Raw genomic sequence first — 17,682 nt, 5'->3', positions numbered from 1 at the left:
ATAATTAATTTTGTCAGATACATACATGCATACGCCACCTTTCTCTCTTGCAATTCTATTTGTATATTCTACTTTATACCCAGATATGTTATAAAAGTCATTTGGTTTGTCTTTAAGGTGAGTTTCTGATATCCCAATTACACTAAAGTCATTTTCCAATATATTAATGCATTCTTTGAGCTTTTCGAAATTTTTTGATAGGCTTCTAATATTAACATTTAGGAAACTAAATTTGCCAATACTAGAATTAGAATCTGAGGAAAACTGTTCAGGGGTAACATATGAGCATTCATGACTCCTTTCCGTATCATCATTTACTACATCGTTATATCTTTTTTCCGTTGAATTACAATCAAATCGTATAGGATTAAAAACCATTTTATCATATTTTTTTAGGTCTACCTCAGTAGGCCTAACATTAAATTGAGGATTCTCGTTTAAGTCATTTGCATCTTCTTCAAAATCAGAATCAGGAATAGTGTTGTTTGAGCACTTTGAGCACACCCACTCTTTAGGATTTAGACATTTTAGTTGTTTTGGCTTGAGTTTTGTACATTTTTTGTGCACATATCCCGTACACATTTGGCATGATATATCTTTGTGGCATTTTTTACTATTTTCGAGCACACAACACAGACATCACGAGTATTTAAATTAGAAACAGACATAGAAAAATATATAAATATACACAAATATAAATAGATTAAAAAATCAAAGGTTTATATAAAGTGAAATAATGAGGATTGCTAGTGTGCGGACAAGGTTAAGCCGATTTTGAGGCGTTGCCACCGCAGCCATTATATTAGGGATGACCAATGAACCATCAACTTGATTAGAACACTCCCATATAGACATGCAGGGAGCTCAACTGTGCACTGCTTGCACATACATTTCTAAATTGATCTCATTCTTTTATTTTTCAATATTTTTCTGTAAAATTTGGGGAAGTTACTGCCAATTATATTTTGTAACTATCTTGCAAATTACAGCAACATAACTTATTTTGTTTTTCTGTAAGTGCGAGTCAAAATTGGTCCATCGCCACAGTGCGCTTAATTGCCAGTGGCTGAGTTTAGCACTGCTCAAGAATGGCACAAAATATTCAAATCAGTAAGATCAGGTGAAAAACGTGGCCTACTGAGCTGTAATTTGGCAGAGTTGCCAGTAATACCTCTATCATACCCTCTGTAAAAAGGTTAAAAAATTGAACAAGTAGATCTTGAGTTACAAATTAAATCACCAGCTTCCCTTTGGAATTTTTATATTCCTTTCAAATCATGTTAAGAAGACACCTTTCTGAACATAAATGTGAAGTTTCGTGCTCATTCGATGTATTGTTCACCTGATCTTAACCCTAAACGTTTTCTTATATTTAGGCCTATAACATCTACAACTTGCTGCTGGCTATACCTTGTTTAGGACTTTCAAAAGAAGTACCTGAATGTGCAACCATAACTGTTTCAAAATAGCCCGCGATAGTCATGCAGGTAACTCCGAGGTCAAGCATTGAATTGGTTTGAACAAAGATAGGCCTACTCATAATGTATTGAGTGCTACTTTGGTTTGAATGAGGAATACTACAGGAATACACATGAGCATGATGAGGATAATCTCTATTGTTGTGAATGAGTCAATGACCTTCAAAACTTAAGATTTTGTTACATACACCTACTAATTGGTCATATTAAACCCAATAACATTGAAATTCTTGGTTGTGAAAAAAAAGTTCACCTATTTAGTGCAATTTTGATTTTGTGCCATATCGGCTATCTTGGATGATTTTTGGCAAATGTCTTCTAAATGCATGATTTCAATGCCTTGGTTTGAAAAAATAAGTTATGCCAGTGACTAGTTAAGTGCCATTTCATAAGAAACCCTTTGATACTTTCACAATATGCTTGTTTCATGTTTGCAAATATGTTAAAATAAAGAAATATATAAAGGTAAATATATGCTTATGCCAATTTTGCTCCCAACTGCTATTTTTGGACCTTTATTTCGTTCCAATGACCGGTCAGAATGGGAAACTTTGATAATTCATAATTCGAAAAGTTTTTGACCGATTTTGACCATTTAACCACCAAAATACTTCTGTTGATTAGTTCTACTCAGAAAACAATCTTTTGTAGCAATAGGGTCAACATGAAATTTTGATGGTTATCCCTAATTATATTTAACATATTCAAGTAGTAAATTGTATGAAGTTTTTAACGGGTTGCCTGAGCTTCTTCTACTATCGATTTTGCTTCACGAAGTTGTAGATCAAAGCTTGTCAACAAATTATTAACGAATCGAACATTTATCGATATATAATCAAGTTAACAATTACATTTGTGAGACATATTTTAGTATACAGTTCTACATGCATGATGATTGTATTGCTTTTCAAATATGAAAACAAAATGGCGTGCTTGCCAGTTTTCCAATCTGAAAATAATATGATGTACAGAGTTCATTTGAAAAAAAAGAATTATGTACAACTTTAAGTTACTCTCTCATTATAAATACATTAACATAAGCATAGTTTAAGTTTTTACATGAAACCTCTGTATGTACGTATACTATGAGTCAATTAGACCTCATAAATCACGAATGGATTTTTTACTGAACAATTTAATATATACATCAACAAGAGTATACATAAGATATTTTTCTGTTAAAGTTTCATTTCTAATTCAGACATAATTATAAGTGCCTGTCAGCTATCTTCCTGATCTCCTCGACAGTTGAAACTTTGTATTTGATTTTCTGGCCAGCCCATCCATTATGACACGATATTGGATAGGCAAAAGACAAAATCCTATCTTTTATTCTCATTCTTATTCAGTTTTCATATAATTTTTGCGAGAAAAACTGCCCTTTTTCAGAAAAAATAAAGTTACTTTTGTGAGGACATCCCCGTTGTTTTAAATGAACGAAACCATCACGAACATCTAAGCCGCCGAATCGCGTTCTTGGTTCTCGCACGTGTATTCATTGGTATTACGCGAACGCATTATCGCGCGATCATTGAGGAGCAACAAGCGTGCCGCCGTTGCGTGGCGGCGCGCGCCCTGACTAATCAACTATTGTGAGATATTATACACCCGAAAACCAATCAAATTACGTGAATTCTTTACAAGACGCACCCATTGAATAAGAATATCTATTATCTTATATCTATTATAATAGTTGCTACAGTACACTGTTCTGTCCAACTATTAAAGAATATATTGGCCAATTGGCCTTTTCTGATAATAATTATTGCAAATTCCGTTTCGCAACCATTTTCTTTACCTAGGAGCAAGACATGTAATCGGTTTGTGGAGCAAGCGCGGTGTCTATCGTTTCTATGGGAAGCTTACCACAAGGAAATACAAATGCTCAATTCGTTAGCAGCAGCACTGCAAGAAATTAACAGGGCTGAATCAGCTGATGATGATCTAAAAGAGGTAATAATGGTGACATGGTGACGAACGAAGTTACGTTAAGAAAGTTAAAAACACACCAAGAGATGCATGATACCTGATGATAGATGATATTACCATTTCATTATAGTTTGATCAGCTCTTAATAGGCGGGAAATAGGCTTTTACCACTACGCCGAAAAGTACAACCACGTTAAGAGTGCTATGTTATTAGTTGACATGTCTGGCCTTTATTTTGTGTGTTAAAGAAAGTAGACAAAGTATAGGACTTCAATTAATAATTTGTGATGCTTCTGGCGAAATGTCACAAGACAATTCTGAAAATTAAATATTTTGATATTAATCCGCGATGCTATAAGGCCCGCCGATTACGAGCTGATCAAAGTATAACGCCATCTTACATTCATAAGGAGGAATAACAATAACTTCATTGCAGACTGATAGCGTTTTCAAATTACTAGATATTATGATTTGCCCTAAAGTGAAAACATTGATAAAAGAATTCCTCCTCAAAATAGAAACGCTCATGAGTTTCAACAGTTTTTGTTGCTATAAAAGACAGAATTCAGCAAAGTAATAGTGAAATACGTTTCCGTGCATTTCCTTTCACAGCTTGTGAGTTCCTATACAAATATGATGCAGTGTTGTCAGTCCAACAAATGGCACAAGTTGGGCAACTATTATGAACGACTAGCCATGAAACGGTATGTAATCTACAGCTCGGTCATTATCGATTTAGTCTTAATTTTATTATAGCTTTAAATAGCAACGACCGCAGGGCCCAGTATCAACAAAAACATCAAGAGCTTTTGTATTTTACCGGAACTCATCAGGGTTGCACAATTGGCGCATTGGTTTAGTGGTGTGCTCCATTAATTTCGCTACTGTTTTTGAGGGCTGATTATTTCTTTGTAGCCCTGCGGGGCTATAATGTCCCCTCATTCTTCAGGCCCTGCCCTCTAATTTATAGTTTAAGCTTGATCGCTATTGTTTTTGATCGCTATTGTTTTTGTTACGGCCGATACCTCCAGAACCTTCCCCATACCTCATTTTACTTTTAATATTCTATGGTGTCAAAATATCTTCAAAACGTTTCATTTACGCACTAAAGCTCATTAATAACAACAGAAGGCACAATCACTCTTTTAAACTGCCGTATATGACTCGTTTAAAATCATTATTTTGTAAACTGACTATATGTGGCGCGGCAGTTTAATTGGGAGAACAGGTTGAATAGGCAGATGGCATATGGACAGCGAAGTCATTCTGGTACTGGTGTGAGAGAGACTCCCGGGGAGAGACTACGATAGCTGGACATGATCAAACCATTTCATTCGACGTTAGTATGTACTTCTTCAGTAATGGCCTTTGTGCCTGATCTCTTCACTATCTTATCCATTAGAAAAAACCGGGATGGACCGAAGATATCTCATCTCAAATACTTTAAAGCTTGGTTTGGTCTGGTTTGCGCTATGTCCATAATTCGGCTCTGTATGGTAATAGGGAAAATAAGCGCATTCCTCATTTTGAGTGACCTTGAGATGTCTTGGCTCAATCAGATGGTGCCTTTTAAGTTCCCCAAATGCCAAGGCTTCCAATCCGGTACATCAACCTCTACTGTGGGCAAAGAAATATCCAGAAAAACAGTGTGATATCTCGTGGGTCTTCTGACAATGATCTTGCGTTTTGAACGCTTGATTTTCATTCCCCATTTACTGCAGTTTTTGTCAACTCATTGATGAAAATTGTGAGCTTTCGAATTTCATGAGGGTTGTATCGTCAACATAGCGGATGTTGTTTATGTGCATCTGGATTCCGTTGCCATGGGTTTTGGACATGAATCTTTCATCACAACAACTACTACTTCAAAAGCATTCGGTGCATCTTGCCATTAACCACAAAGTGCTTCTCGACAGAAAATTCCAGTGGGTCGGTGTATGCGTACCTCGAAGATCCACATATTGTGTGATTCGTGAGTTCATCATTATCCTGAGTAACGGTGCATGTATTCATTTTACGTTGTCCAGATGCGTTGATTCGCCATCTGCTGTGGGGCCAGAAGATCTCATAACCATAGGTTACCTGTATTGCAGCAGTATGGAAGTACGATTTGCTAATGGGCGCATTCAAGGTGCCATTGACACCGGTGAGTACTAATGCTATTAATATTTACGTACAAACCTCTTTTTATTGCACCATCTTTGCCAATGTTTTGATCTTTAGCCCAGTATTACCCAAGAAAACCAATTCTGAGAACACAGATACCGGGACTGAACAGATGTCACTCCTCCATTATTATGTCCAGAAGTATCCAACATCTTACCAGTCCTCTTTGGGTTCCCTGTTGTTGGGCTAAAAACTGCTGGCGGCTTTCTAAAATTGTGGACAAACAGCCAAAACACAACACAACCAAACAAACAATTTGGCACCAACGGCACACGCACTGGTGTAAACACGTGTTTTTTCTGCGATATTTTATTAATATGAAATAAGAGAATTTAAGATAAAAAATCCATGCTTATAATGAATTCTTTCTGCAGGGTTTAGCACACTGAAGATAGCAAAGAAACTACATGACGTCAGAATGGAGCTTAGAGTATTACCATTACTAACGCAGATCCTTCTCCTTGCTGAAAGGTAATAATACAATAGACTGAGTAAGATTGAATCGTAAAGAACTTCATGGCCCAGCAGCTATTATTTAGTGTAAATTTTAGGAAGCCATTAATCGAAGGCTCCTTCAATTTCAGCAGTTCCATGAACAGCGTCTTTTCGAATGACGGATATTTAAAGAGGTACACTTTCTCGGCTCTATGAATAACATGCAAACACGACAGAGTCCAATTTCTCCCGGTCTAAATCAAATCTCAGCATTTGAATGCTAATGCTGGCAGTATTTGAAATGAAATTTAAAACATAATAGTAGAAGCTGACGAAAATGTAATATAATGTAGAAACACAATGTTGTTGCTACTACCACTTACATTCTACTAATTCCAGACATACGCAGGCTGTCGAGATGATCAACAAACTTTACTATGCTGCCGAAGAGGAAGAAAACCCTGTTGCCATGTGCTTTTACTACTGCTGCTGTATGGATCTGGCTCTTTGTACAGGTTAGCATACCCGTCTTGCGTGTGTCTTGAAATGTCTTATCATAATCATGATAATAGAAAACAACAAATGGACAATAAACAATAAAATGAACGAACGAAAGAACGAACGAACAAATGAATGTATGAATATGAAATTCATTAAAAACTTACGACATAGGGAGCTCTTTGGGAGCTGACGGCGTACCGGTAAAAGGGGGTCTTTTGGAGCTGCGAACAAGTAAAGGGGGCTTTTTGGAGCTCCGAAACAGTCAAAACAGAAATGTGAGGAATGAGCATTTGGAGCTAAAGGTGATCAAAATCAAGGGTCTTTCGGAGTTTTATTTTGGTCTTATTGGGGGGGGGGGTCTTTCGGAGCTGCGAAATACAAAAACTGAGGGTCTTTCCGGGGGAACATATCCGCATAGTCATTTGTGTTAAGTGCTCCCCGGGGTCTCTGGCAGATGGTTAGCACAGCCTTCCGACTGTCTTTGCTTCAGTTCATGGTAGTTTGTAAAACTATGTCATTTTGAAGAAAAGGTGAACACTGATGGCGCTATTTACCTTAAATCGTATTTTCATCTTTAGGAAAGCAAGGACATCTCTAAAAAACTTTTTATCATGAAATGTAAGGAATAACTTTTAATATTCAATTTATAACATAATAATAGCGCCCTCAGTTTTCACACAAATATACAGTTTATAAAAATCTATGCTAAATGGCTAAAATATATGTCTATATTAGGCCTACTGTGTGATACCTGTTGATATTGTCCAGGTCTAGAATTGAACATTATATAATGTTTTGTTAGGAAATTTAATAAATGATCAAACAACCGTGAGTTCATATAATACAAAAAAGTTAGAAGGCATATTCTAAATTATTATTCTTTGATATAGCGAATGGGCGTAGGCCTACTTAGTACTAGTAAATTGGTTTGTAAAAGTGGCAAATATTATACTAATTATGTTCATCTTTTTACGCAATAGGTTTCGTAGTGGACAACCCTGACATATGTGAAGACTTTTGCCTAAATACTGCCGACGAACCTAGCTTCTCATTTGATGCTTCCAGATTCTACCTCATGACGTGTCTTGCGCTTTGGTTAGTATATTATTTTGATTGCGATATTTTATGTGGTGCGTATGAGCACAGAACTTGATGTAACAAAACCTCTTATTACGAAGGTACGATTTCGAGCCGGCAATGTTAAAGTGAAATTCTTCTGAAATGAAGATGTTACTGCTAATTGTTCCGTTGTGACACACAAAACACTTGGGTAGCTTATCCTGGCTGGATGCGAAGGTTTGTTGCGGAAGACGAAGCGAAGCGCAGTTTGGGCATATCTGCCTCGCGGACAGATCCCTGTAATTTCTTCAGTATGTTTAGGGTGTGCGCTGTTTTTAGCTGCAAGTCCATGAGTTGCTGTTAAATAGGTTATGGACTGATCTGGGCTACAATGGTCAGCGACAATCTGGATAGTGTGCAGAGGCCTCGTGGTTTTGACGCAGCGAACTATTATACATCAATTAGGTTTCTAAATTTGATATAAAAATTGAAAGACTGCCGTGAGGTCAATAATGTTTATGATCTATCAAACATTAAAATTAGATGCAAAATTCTCTTTATTTCTAGAATTGAAAGAAAGTAACAAGTCGTTTGACACGACACAATCCAATTATGTTTATTCTAGTGCAATAACTGTATCGCAATTACCCCAACCATTTTAGGCACAGTCGAAAGGCTTCCTGGGACAAGTCGGACGAGTGGCTGAGAGCTGCGGAAAAGATTATGCCACGTACTCGCCACACCTGTATCACTGCCTATGGAACATTCAAGATCACCGAATGTAAGCTACTTCATTATTGGCATGAACAAAAAATTGGAATTTCTTCCGCTCAGGCTGCAAGGGAAGCAAAAAGGGTATGTACTAGGAAAATGTTGGAATATCAGTCGAACTTTGTGTTGTATGCTGTCAATCAATGAAATTATCTTGCAGTTATTTTGTCCAATATTAATACAAAAACTTCACAAAATGCTTTTACTTCTATACTCTAGAATCATTAGCCTTTTTGAAGTATGGCGTACACAAAGGAGGGCAGTCTTCAATCTGGGTAAAACCCAGCAAATTCAAAAGACTTTACTTACTTCGTGCAGCGCCATCCTATTGCGTCCGCCATATCTCCAAAAGGCTAATGGTATTCTTAAAAAAAAACGCTCACTAAAAAAACTCTCACTAAAGCGTTACTTTCTTTTGCATGCCATTTGTCTCCTTATTTTCTCGTTAACTTTTACCGAATGTGACATTATTACACAATACAGAGTCTGATGTCAGCCAAAGTAACCATGGCAGAATTCCCTGTCTTCAAGTCTCGATATCTACACCTACTGGGATACTTACACCTGCTGAATAACAACGAACACGGGGCCATGAAGCAGATAAAACGCTCCATCGGAAAGAGCACCAAAATCGGTAACTTGGAAGAACTGAATTGGGCCAAGCACAACTTAGAATTGTGGAAGGACGGGAATAAGACGATACATCATGAGAAGTTCTGGAGAAGTTCCTACCACAGCGACGTCACGCGACAACCCAACATGGCCAATTCGAAACTTGTAAAGTTCTCACTGCCACACCCAAGATGGGAGGTTCAGTCGTGAAACCGGACAGCACATGAGCTTACGTATAAACCATATGGCTTGTATAGGAGTTTTAACATCTAATGTAATGTAAAACACCGTGATTACATTTTTGTCTCAAGGAAGCTTATAGAAGTTAAATGTTTCAGCAAGCCATATTCTTGAAGATGTGGGTTTCTTTATCTGTTGCATCTATAGAGAACGAGTTTGAGCACAATAATGACGGATCGATTGGTTACAATACTTGCATTTTCATTATAAATTTATACCATGAATAAAAATTTGTACGGAGAACTAAAATTTGTGTATTGTATAAGGGAAGTAGACTACCTAAAGCGGTTGGTTTTGAATAATTTTTTGTACTAAAAGAAGGAGGCTAACTATTACTTTTGTAGTACAGTAAGACGATTTACAATATACTTATTGTCACTAATTATTGTTTAGACATTATGATATTATGGTAACTATAATTTTTAAATTTGTTAAATAAAGTTTACATGACTTTCAAAATAGCATCTGGAGCCAGTGTAGAGAGGAAATTCGGGATAATGTGTGTTGTGTAGAATAAAGAAATACTGATGGTTGTGTTTAGAATCATAATTTAGACCAATGTTGCAATTTGAATGTGCGATAACTACTTCTTTAGATTTCCTTACATTGTGATTTCCCCGGGTGATTTCGCGTGTTTGCGGTACGCTGTATGTCTTTGAAATGAAGACTCCCTAAAATTGATTAGATACATATAGTTCTGCGAAGTTCGAAGTACTGTCAACATAACTTTTAAGGTGCTATACTGTTTTGAATCTACCCAGAAGTCGTTCGCATTTTTGCAAGTTTGAATAGCATCACTGTTGCTCTCAGCAGGATGACATTTTGCAGTAAATTTGAGCTCAGTGAACTCTTATTGACATAGCCGTAAGTGATGTTATATTAAGATATACCGTGATAGCCTGGCTGGCATACATATGCCGACGGATTTGATTTCATCACTATGGACCACAATAGCCTCATCCCAATTGCATAGTTCAATAACCTCAATTAAACACTCATTGGGCAATATTTGACCTCAAGTTGCAAAGTATGAGTTTTTGTACCCAAATTTTCTAAAGTCATTCAATGAATGTACAAATAATTTGGGGTTAAAGAACTGTGCCCTGATAGATGAACATGTTGTGGATCCTAGTGTATGCTCATAACATATTTGGAAGTAGAATAATTTTTAGTATTATGTAAAAATTAAGTATGAAAGTGAAAAACAAAATGAAATTTACAAGACGGAATATTTTACTTACATTCTTGAATATGAACCTGTTTCATCTTTGTAAAGACATATTTTAAAATACATTCATTATGAATGAAAGAATGATACTTAGCATTTTCAGAGAAATAATGGAGGAATGATACATAATATAGCATCTTAGCGCGCAACATTGACCAGCAGGCTTATTATAGGTTTTTTAGCCTGGCTTGAGCATTTTGTCCGAGCCTGGTTCCATTAGGACCCAAGTGTGTATTCACACGGAACGACCGTAAAAAAAGAAAAAAGAACGGCCCAACAATTCTTGAACAGTGTTATAGAGCAATGTGCCATAGAAATGTTCATATGCAACATCTGTAAGCTGTTGTTCCTGAAATATCTACACGATTGACAAATTTTGTTCTTCAACATTTAATATACCGTGAACTGCTTAGGTTGTTCAGGGCCTATAATATATGCCATGATGATATTTCTAACCTGAACCATAATTTTATGTGATAATATAGTTCATTCAAATATTTTATTTAGTTTTCTTCATTTTCTATACCTTAAGCTTACATCATGATAATCACCATTGAAATGTCTTAGATACTTTTTTGTCATCTTTTGTCTGATATATCTTGCAGCACTATATAGGATCTGGCCACACTGACACTGAATCAGTCACGTAACCGTAACACGATAGTATGCTGGTATTCAATATCCATTACCCAACTCAATTGGAAGTATTTAAAATATTTGTTTGCTAGTATCATTTAATGATATGTAAAATTGCCGAGTAAAAGGCAGTTAAAATTATTGACGTTAAAATATATTGTTGATATTTCACTTTTATATGATAAAAATCAACTGCAGGTACGGTATGTTTAACAGAAATAAAACAAACTTGGTTTAATTTTTTGTAGGCTATATATGTATGTTGCATTTGAGAATCTGCGTAAGATTTAGCTTTCTTAAATGTTATGTAATGTTTAAAGACATGCTGCATCATGCAATTTGTACCAGTTCTTACTATTAGTATTTAATATATATCTCCATATAAGCATATATTATATTTTGGCATTTCTAGCTTTTGTGTAAACTGATTACAATTATGCCTTCTTTTACAAGATGCACAATTCGGAACATTGACCTTCCATGATTTTTTTTTCAAAATATTTAGTAATAAAATTATAACTAATCTACTACATCTTAGTTTACCCAACTACAAAGTACATACTACCGCCACATCATACGAACAGTGCTATACAAAGGTACTTAACGTAACGTAGTTTTACCAGACCCTGCAGTCTCTATTATGTTAATCACATTGACCGGATTTCAACCTTCAAGGATATCATCTTCGGTCTTGGACTAAAATTAGAGACAGGTAATTGTATTCTATTCCACTGTCTATGCTAAAATGGAGCTATTATGGTCAACTAGGTGTGGACTTCATTTGCTTATTACCGAACTAAATCAACTTCTCAATTCCAATGTTTTTCAGTTGAACTGTGGAGGGTCAAATACTCTTTGAAAGGACATCGCTTTTAGCTCACTCCACTGTGTCATGCATGCGCTATGATGTCATTAACATTAAATAGTTTAATGGTTTCACGCAATGAAACTAACACCATTTCAAACAGTCTATAACGTTATGCGCCCGGACTCCTGCTTCATACAGCTATGTATAAATCTAAACATTGTTGCAATTAAACTTGCGAGAACGTTTTCTTTTCACGTTTTGTTAGTTGCTATTTTCCTGTTGGTTGATTTATGAAATAAACATCTAATAATAAATGCATTGCGTAATCGCAAGGAAAGTGAACGATGTTTATTGCATCCATTATTATTGTACCATAGATTTCATTTTTATATAAATTTTGAGTTTTTTTGTTCAACTACCGGTATGGCTTGTACTACCCAGCATGTCAATGTAGAGCTTCACCAAAAATGGTGTAATGTATTGCAATATTCTTGTATTTTAAGAACTGCGTGCAATATACTGAAAGTTTTTATTCCATTTCTTCCACCTTTGGACCTTGCTGGGACTGTTCACCTCCATCACCACTGGTGCTGCCACTGCTGTGTAACTTAGCCATAATAGGAGAACATGTTCTCTGTAATTCCTCCAGTTTATGCGTCAGCTCATCCTTCTCTGCCAGAGAGTTATTTTCTAGCCAAGAAAGCGCTTCACTGGCGGCACTTATCACAGTTTGTTTATCAGATTCGGACAGTTTACTTTCTACATTACAATCACTAACTGCAGATTTTACCTGGAGAGCGTATCCTTCGAGACTGTTTCTAGCTGCTACTCTCTCCCTCTGGGCGTTATCTTCAGCCTCGTATCGTTCGGCATCATTCACCATGCGCTCTATTTCTTCCTTCGAAAGTCTACCTTTGTCGTTGGTGATCGTAATCTGATTAGTACGGCCTGTACTAAGGTCTTTCGCAGACACATTCAGAATACCATTAGCATCAATATCAAAGGTGACCTCAATCTTTGGGATACCTCTTGGTGCTGGTGGTATGCCAGACAGCTCAAAGACACCCAATCTGTTGTTATCTTTTGTAAGTGCTCTTTCACCTTCATACACCTGGATGCTAACCATAGACTGATTGTCCGCATATGTGGTGAATTCCTTCGCCATCTTATTAGGAATACGACTGTTCCGATCGATCAGGTTGGTCATGACACCACCAGCAGTTTCAATACCAAGAGACAATGGCGCAACGTCTACCAACAAGACATCCTTCACTTCAGCACTTTCATCTCCGGACAATATTGCAGCTTGAACAGCTGCACCATATGCTACAGCTTCATCGGGGTTGATAGACTTATTGAGTTCTTTGTCGTTAAGGAATTCCTGGAGTAGCTTTTGGATCTTTGGTATTCGAGTGGATCCGCCAACCAATACCACTTCATTGATGTTGTTCTTCTCTAATTTCGCGTCCTGTAGAGCTCGCTCCACTGGTTGCAAACACTGACGGAAAAGATCGGAACAAAGCTCTTCAAATCTTGCTCGAGATATATTAGTGTAAAAATCAACTCCTTCAAAGAGAGAATCAACCTCAATATTAGCTTGTGTACTACTGGAAAGTGTGCGCTTAGCCCTTTCTGCTGCGGTGCGAAGCCGACGCAATGCTCTAGGATTCGCCGTCATATCTTTTTTAAATTTGCGTTTAAATTCAGCGGTGAGATGGTTAACTAATCTGCTATCAAAATCTTCACCCCCTAGATGTGTGTCTCCTGCTGTTGACTTCACCTCAAAAATACCATCTTCAATGGTCAATACAGATACATCAAAGGTACCCCCACCCAAATCAAAGATCAGGATATTCTGTTCTCCTTTTAGTTTTTTGTCAAGTCCATACGCGAGAGCAGCAGCCGTCGGCTCGTTGATGATTCTTATGACATTAAGTCCAGCAATAACACCAGCATCCTTAGTGGCTTGTCGTTGCGAGTCATTAAAATACGCGGGTACAGTGATGACCACATCTTTGACCTGTCCACCGAGATAAGCTTCTGCCGTCTCCTTCATCTTGGTCAGTACCATTGAGCTGATTTCTTCTGGCGTAAAGGTCTTCTCTTCTCCGATATATTGAGCTACCACCATAGGTTTCCCGCCTTTGTTGGTGACCTTGAATGGCCAGTGTTTTCTGTCTGATTGGACGGATTGTTCGTCAAACTTACGGCCTATCAGACGTTTGGCGTCGAAGACCGTGTTTTCCGGATTCCTGTAAGTATAGTAAAACAAGAAAACTTAATGTCAATTTTGATGGTTTGCAAATTTATGAAGCAATGAAAATGTTTTTGTTTCACAAATTAATAGTAACTGATTGCTCTCTGTTAGTGTCTGCGCATTTATCACAGTGCGTGTTGGCACACGGCAGGATTCTATAATAAGTGTAATACTACGGTCTACATTGAAATAGTTAAGCTCGGATTTTTAAAATGATTACAGAAAAGTATGCAGGGCAGTAATATACGCCAATCAAATAAATTATGTGCGTGTTATTTTTCACGTCATTCTACTTTCCACGACTTGTTCGCTATTGGTGGAACAGTAGACAGAGGTAGATAAGATGCCCCTGCATGGAACATCTTGCACCCTTACTGGGATGCTGGTCGCCGGAATTTTGTAGAGGCCTCTTTTTTACTTTTTTCGTTAAATTTTACGGCCCTCCCCTCACTTTGTCACCCCCTTTTCCCCAACTTTCCCACAGGCCCATCTCGCAAATTCTGGCTATGCTATAAAACATCATATCCAGAATGTTTTTCAGGTAATATATATTATCCCAGCAAACACAAAAACGTTTGTAAAATGTTTTAAATAAGTTATATTTTGGGTTTTGGTTTAGGTAAAAACGTTTTAATAATATTAAAATGTCGGGTTATATAAAGGTCATGAAATCGTTTTTTTTATGAAAACACACTGCAGTAATATTTTTAAAATGTTTTCGAAATGTCATTGTAAACTATTTTTGCAAACATTTTTGGCCAAAAATTTTGTCAACACTTAAATAACATTATGTTAAAATATTTGCACCCAGCAAACACAGAAATGTTCTTAAAATGTTTTTTACAAAACGTTTTAATAACATTTAAATGTCGGGTTATATAAAGGTCGTGAAAACATTTTAAAACGTTATTGTAAATATTTTGGGGAAACATTTTTTGCAAATTATTTTTTCAACCCCAAAATAACATTTTGTTTAGAATGATTTGTACCAAGTTTTCAAAAATGTTTTTGGAATGTTATTAAAACGTTTTTATATAACCCTTTATTTAACCCGACATTTAAATGTTTTCTGTAAAACATTTGTGTTTGCTGTGCAGTAAATTACCAACAAATGTTATTTAATGTTATGAAAACGTTTTATACCATTAATGTACCCTTTATATAACCCGACATTTAAACGTTTTCTGACAACCTTTTATAACCTTTTACGAATGATGTCGAAAACGTGTTTGCTGGGATACTACATTGGAAATGAAATTGGAAAAGAAATCATTTTTGTTGTTCCATTACCAATCTACTAATATTTTATTATATTTTTGTGGTAAGATAAAAAAAAAAAGACAAACTTACATTGCAACTTGATTCTTTGCCGCCTCCCCAATCAATCTCTCCGTGTCGTTGAATGCCACATAGCTTGGTGTGGTTCTGTTCCCTTGATCATTAGCAATGATTTCAACTTTGCCGTTCTGGAACACTCCAACACAGGAATATGTTGTTCCCAAATCTATTCCAACAGCTGGTATTTGTGCCATATTGCTATTGTGCTGAGATGTACCAGGCAATATGAAGGCGTGTCTGTTTTCGAGAAAGTACAACCGGCGTTTAGGCCTTCAAACTGTTGACGAAGAACTGTTCAAAAGTATAATAATTCTACAAGAAATAAACGTCAAAAGTTTTCCTGTGTATTATCATTTAATACGACTGTTTAAATTTTGCACAGTCGTTGCTTTACTGCTGCTCATTTATTGAAACATGTCGCGTCTCCACATTATATTCTTTTAAACAGCTAATCTAGAAACATCGTGTAGATGAAGATGATGTTTCGTGAACGTTCTCTCGTTGACCTACTCCACTAAAGTATGCGATGATGATATATGGTTTCATGTCTTGCCTGTTAAGTTCATCAGGCCTTGTCATCAGCAGCTATCAGCTGTTGGTATCCTTAAGATGATGTCATATCAGGGTAAAAGATGTCGATTCGCCCGGGTCGATGAAATAAGAAGAAACCCAAAGAGATAATATACAGAAAAACATTGCATCATTTGATATAATCATTTTACAAATCGAAATACTCAGAACTCAAGAAACGTCCCCCAATAGGGGCTGATGGGCAATAATTATTTACCCGGGTGGGCAAAATTCAAAATGGCCTGTCAAAAATTGCTTGCCCTCCCCTCTTGATCTGCCACCCGGACCACACCTCGCCTGCTAAAAATGCTTTCCTCAACGGCTTGCCAAAAAACACCTCCCCCTGCCCTTTGCACATGCCAAATTGTTCTCAATTTGCAACCTTGAAATGTTCTAGATAATATATTTTCGAGCACATAGCGAGCTAGACTGTGCCATAGTCGAAATTTGATAAATAAAAATATGTTATTATTATAATCATGATGAACGCATCCTGTTGGAACTCGAAATTATATTGATGTGTATTATAATTAATAGGCCTAAAGAGTTTATATTATTAGTGACAGTGAAAGTAAAGTATACTTAGGGAGTGTTCAGAAATACTTTGGTGGGGGGGGGCTGGTAAAAGGAGGGGGGCCAAAAAGTTTTGGACCTTAAAAGAGGGGGGGACCAAAAGTTTTAGGTGGTAGGAAAGGGGGACCAAAAAGTTTTACGCTTAAAAACCCAAAATTTTCGCGCGCTTAGCGCGCATTCAGACCATATCACTTTTAACATGGTCAAGTTTGGGTTTTTAGTGCTTTTGTTTCAAAAATGATGGCACTTAGTGTACACATTAAAGATGATCAGCACTATGCAACATCGGGGTTGGTCTAAGAAATAATGGCACTTTTTATCATAGAATTTTATATCTCTTCAAAGTAGGCTACAAACATGATTATGTACCAATCGGATCAAAATACAACTAAATCAAGAAAATATTGCAAATAAATAACACTTCAGTTTACTATTTCTCATTGCAAAATTATTTTGTACACATGATAGGCCCATGGGTAGATTGACCAGAGTGGGCACAGACCCAGGTGCCACGGTCTTTGGGGGCCAAAACTGATACCTGTGTACATTTGCGTTACCAAATTAATCTCATATTTGCATAAATTAGTTTATTTTAACAAAATTTTAACAATATTTGACCATTCAAGCTTCAATATGGCCAAATTTCTTGCGCGGTTCGCGCGTATTTGTACTAGGCCTATCATAATAGCCACGGATAGATCCAAATTATGCCGAAGTGCCTATGAACCTCCAAATAAATCCTAGCTATTTCATTTATCACTGTAAAATCATATAAACACCAAGCCTGATTTGGGACAAATCTAAATTAAAGTATAAAATGAAAATTTCGTTGTGCTTAGTATATTTCATGCGCAATTGTCCCACCAGGAACGTTTCAAACATTTGCCTCCCTCAATGACATGTGACCCAGATACCACACCACTGGAAACAACACTATTAAAAGTATAATGTTTGTTATACAATAATGGGGGGGTCGAAAAAGTTTTGTTTGTCAAAAGAGGGGGTCAAAAAGTTTAGCGGTCCATCGAGGGGGGGTCAAAAAAGTTTTCGAACGAAAAATTTGAGTTAGACCAGCCCCCCA

At 36.7% G+C, this 17,682-nt stretch overlaps 2 protein-coding genes across 2 annotated transcripts in view; one reads left to right on the top strand and one right to left on the bottom strand.

The window, feature by feature from the left end:
- The window catches only part of LOC140152362 (adenylate cyclase type 10-like), a 36,234-nt gene extending 27,051 nt beyond the window's left edge, over nucleotides 1-9,183 (top strand). The window contains 8 exon segments of the mRNA XM_072174667.1: nucleotides 3,281-3,431; nucleotides 4,020-4,111; nucleotides 5,435-5,553; nucleotides 5,948-6,044; nucleotides 6,408-6,523; nucleotides 7,490-7,604; nucleotides 8,231-8,423; nucleotides 8,823-9,183. Coding sequence (XP_072030768.1) covers nucleotides 3,281-3,431; nucleotides 4,020-4,111; nucleotides 5,435-5,553; nucleotides 5,948-6,044; nucleotides 6,408-6,523; nucleotides 7,490-7,604; nucleotides 8,231-8,423; nucleotides 8,823-9,161 — 1,222 coding nt within the window. The 3' untranslated portion in view covers nucleotides 9,162-9,183.
- A 1,671-nt stretch (nucleotides 9,184-10,854) lies between these two features.
- On the bottom strand, nucleotides 10,855-16,090 carry LOC140153641 (heat shock 70 kDa protein IV-like). The gene is made up of 2 exons (XM_072176439.1): nucleotides 15,471-16,090; nucleotides 10,855-14,115 (listed from the first exon to the last, which is right to left on the bottom strand). Exons 1-2 carry the CDS (start codon nucleotides 15,650-15,652, stop codon nucleotides 12,393-12,395), a joined length of 1,905 nt encoding a protein of 634 aa, XP_072032540.1. The 5' UTR covers nucleotides 15,653-16,090; the 3' UTR covers nucleotides 10,855-12,392.
- Nucleotides 16,091-17,682: the final 1,592 nt, after the last annotated feature.

The sequence above is a fragment of the Amphiura filiformis genome, chromosome 5 (assembly GCF_039555335.1).
Source record: "Amphiura filiformis chromosome 5, Afil_fr2py, whole genome shotgun sequence".
Classification (NCBI taxonomy): domain Eukaryota; kingdom Metazoa; phylum Echinodermata; class Ophiuroidea; order Amphilepidida; family Amphiuridae; genus Amphiura; species Amphiura filiformis.
Note: the sequence above shows the minus strand (reverse complement) of the source record. Positions and strands in the feature narration are given on the sequence as shown.

Excerpts from the sequence above, each read along its gene's own strand:
- LOC140153641 (XM_072176439.1), bottom strand. The coding sequence starts at position 15,652 with ATGGCACAAATACCAGCTGTTGGAATAGATTTGGGAACAACATATTCC. Across the intron at positions 14,116-15,470 it reads GCAAAGAATCAAGTTGCAAT|GAATCCGGAAAACACGGTCT; the intron begins GTAAGTTTGTCT and ends CTATACTTACAG.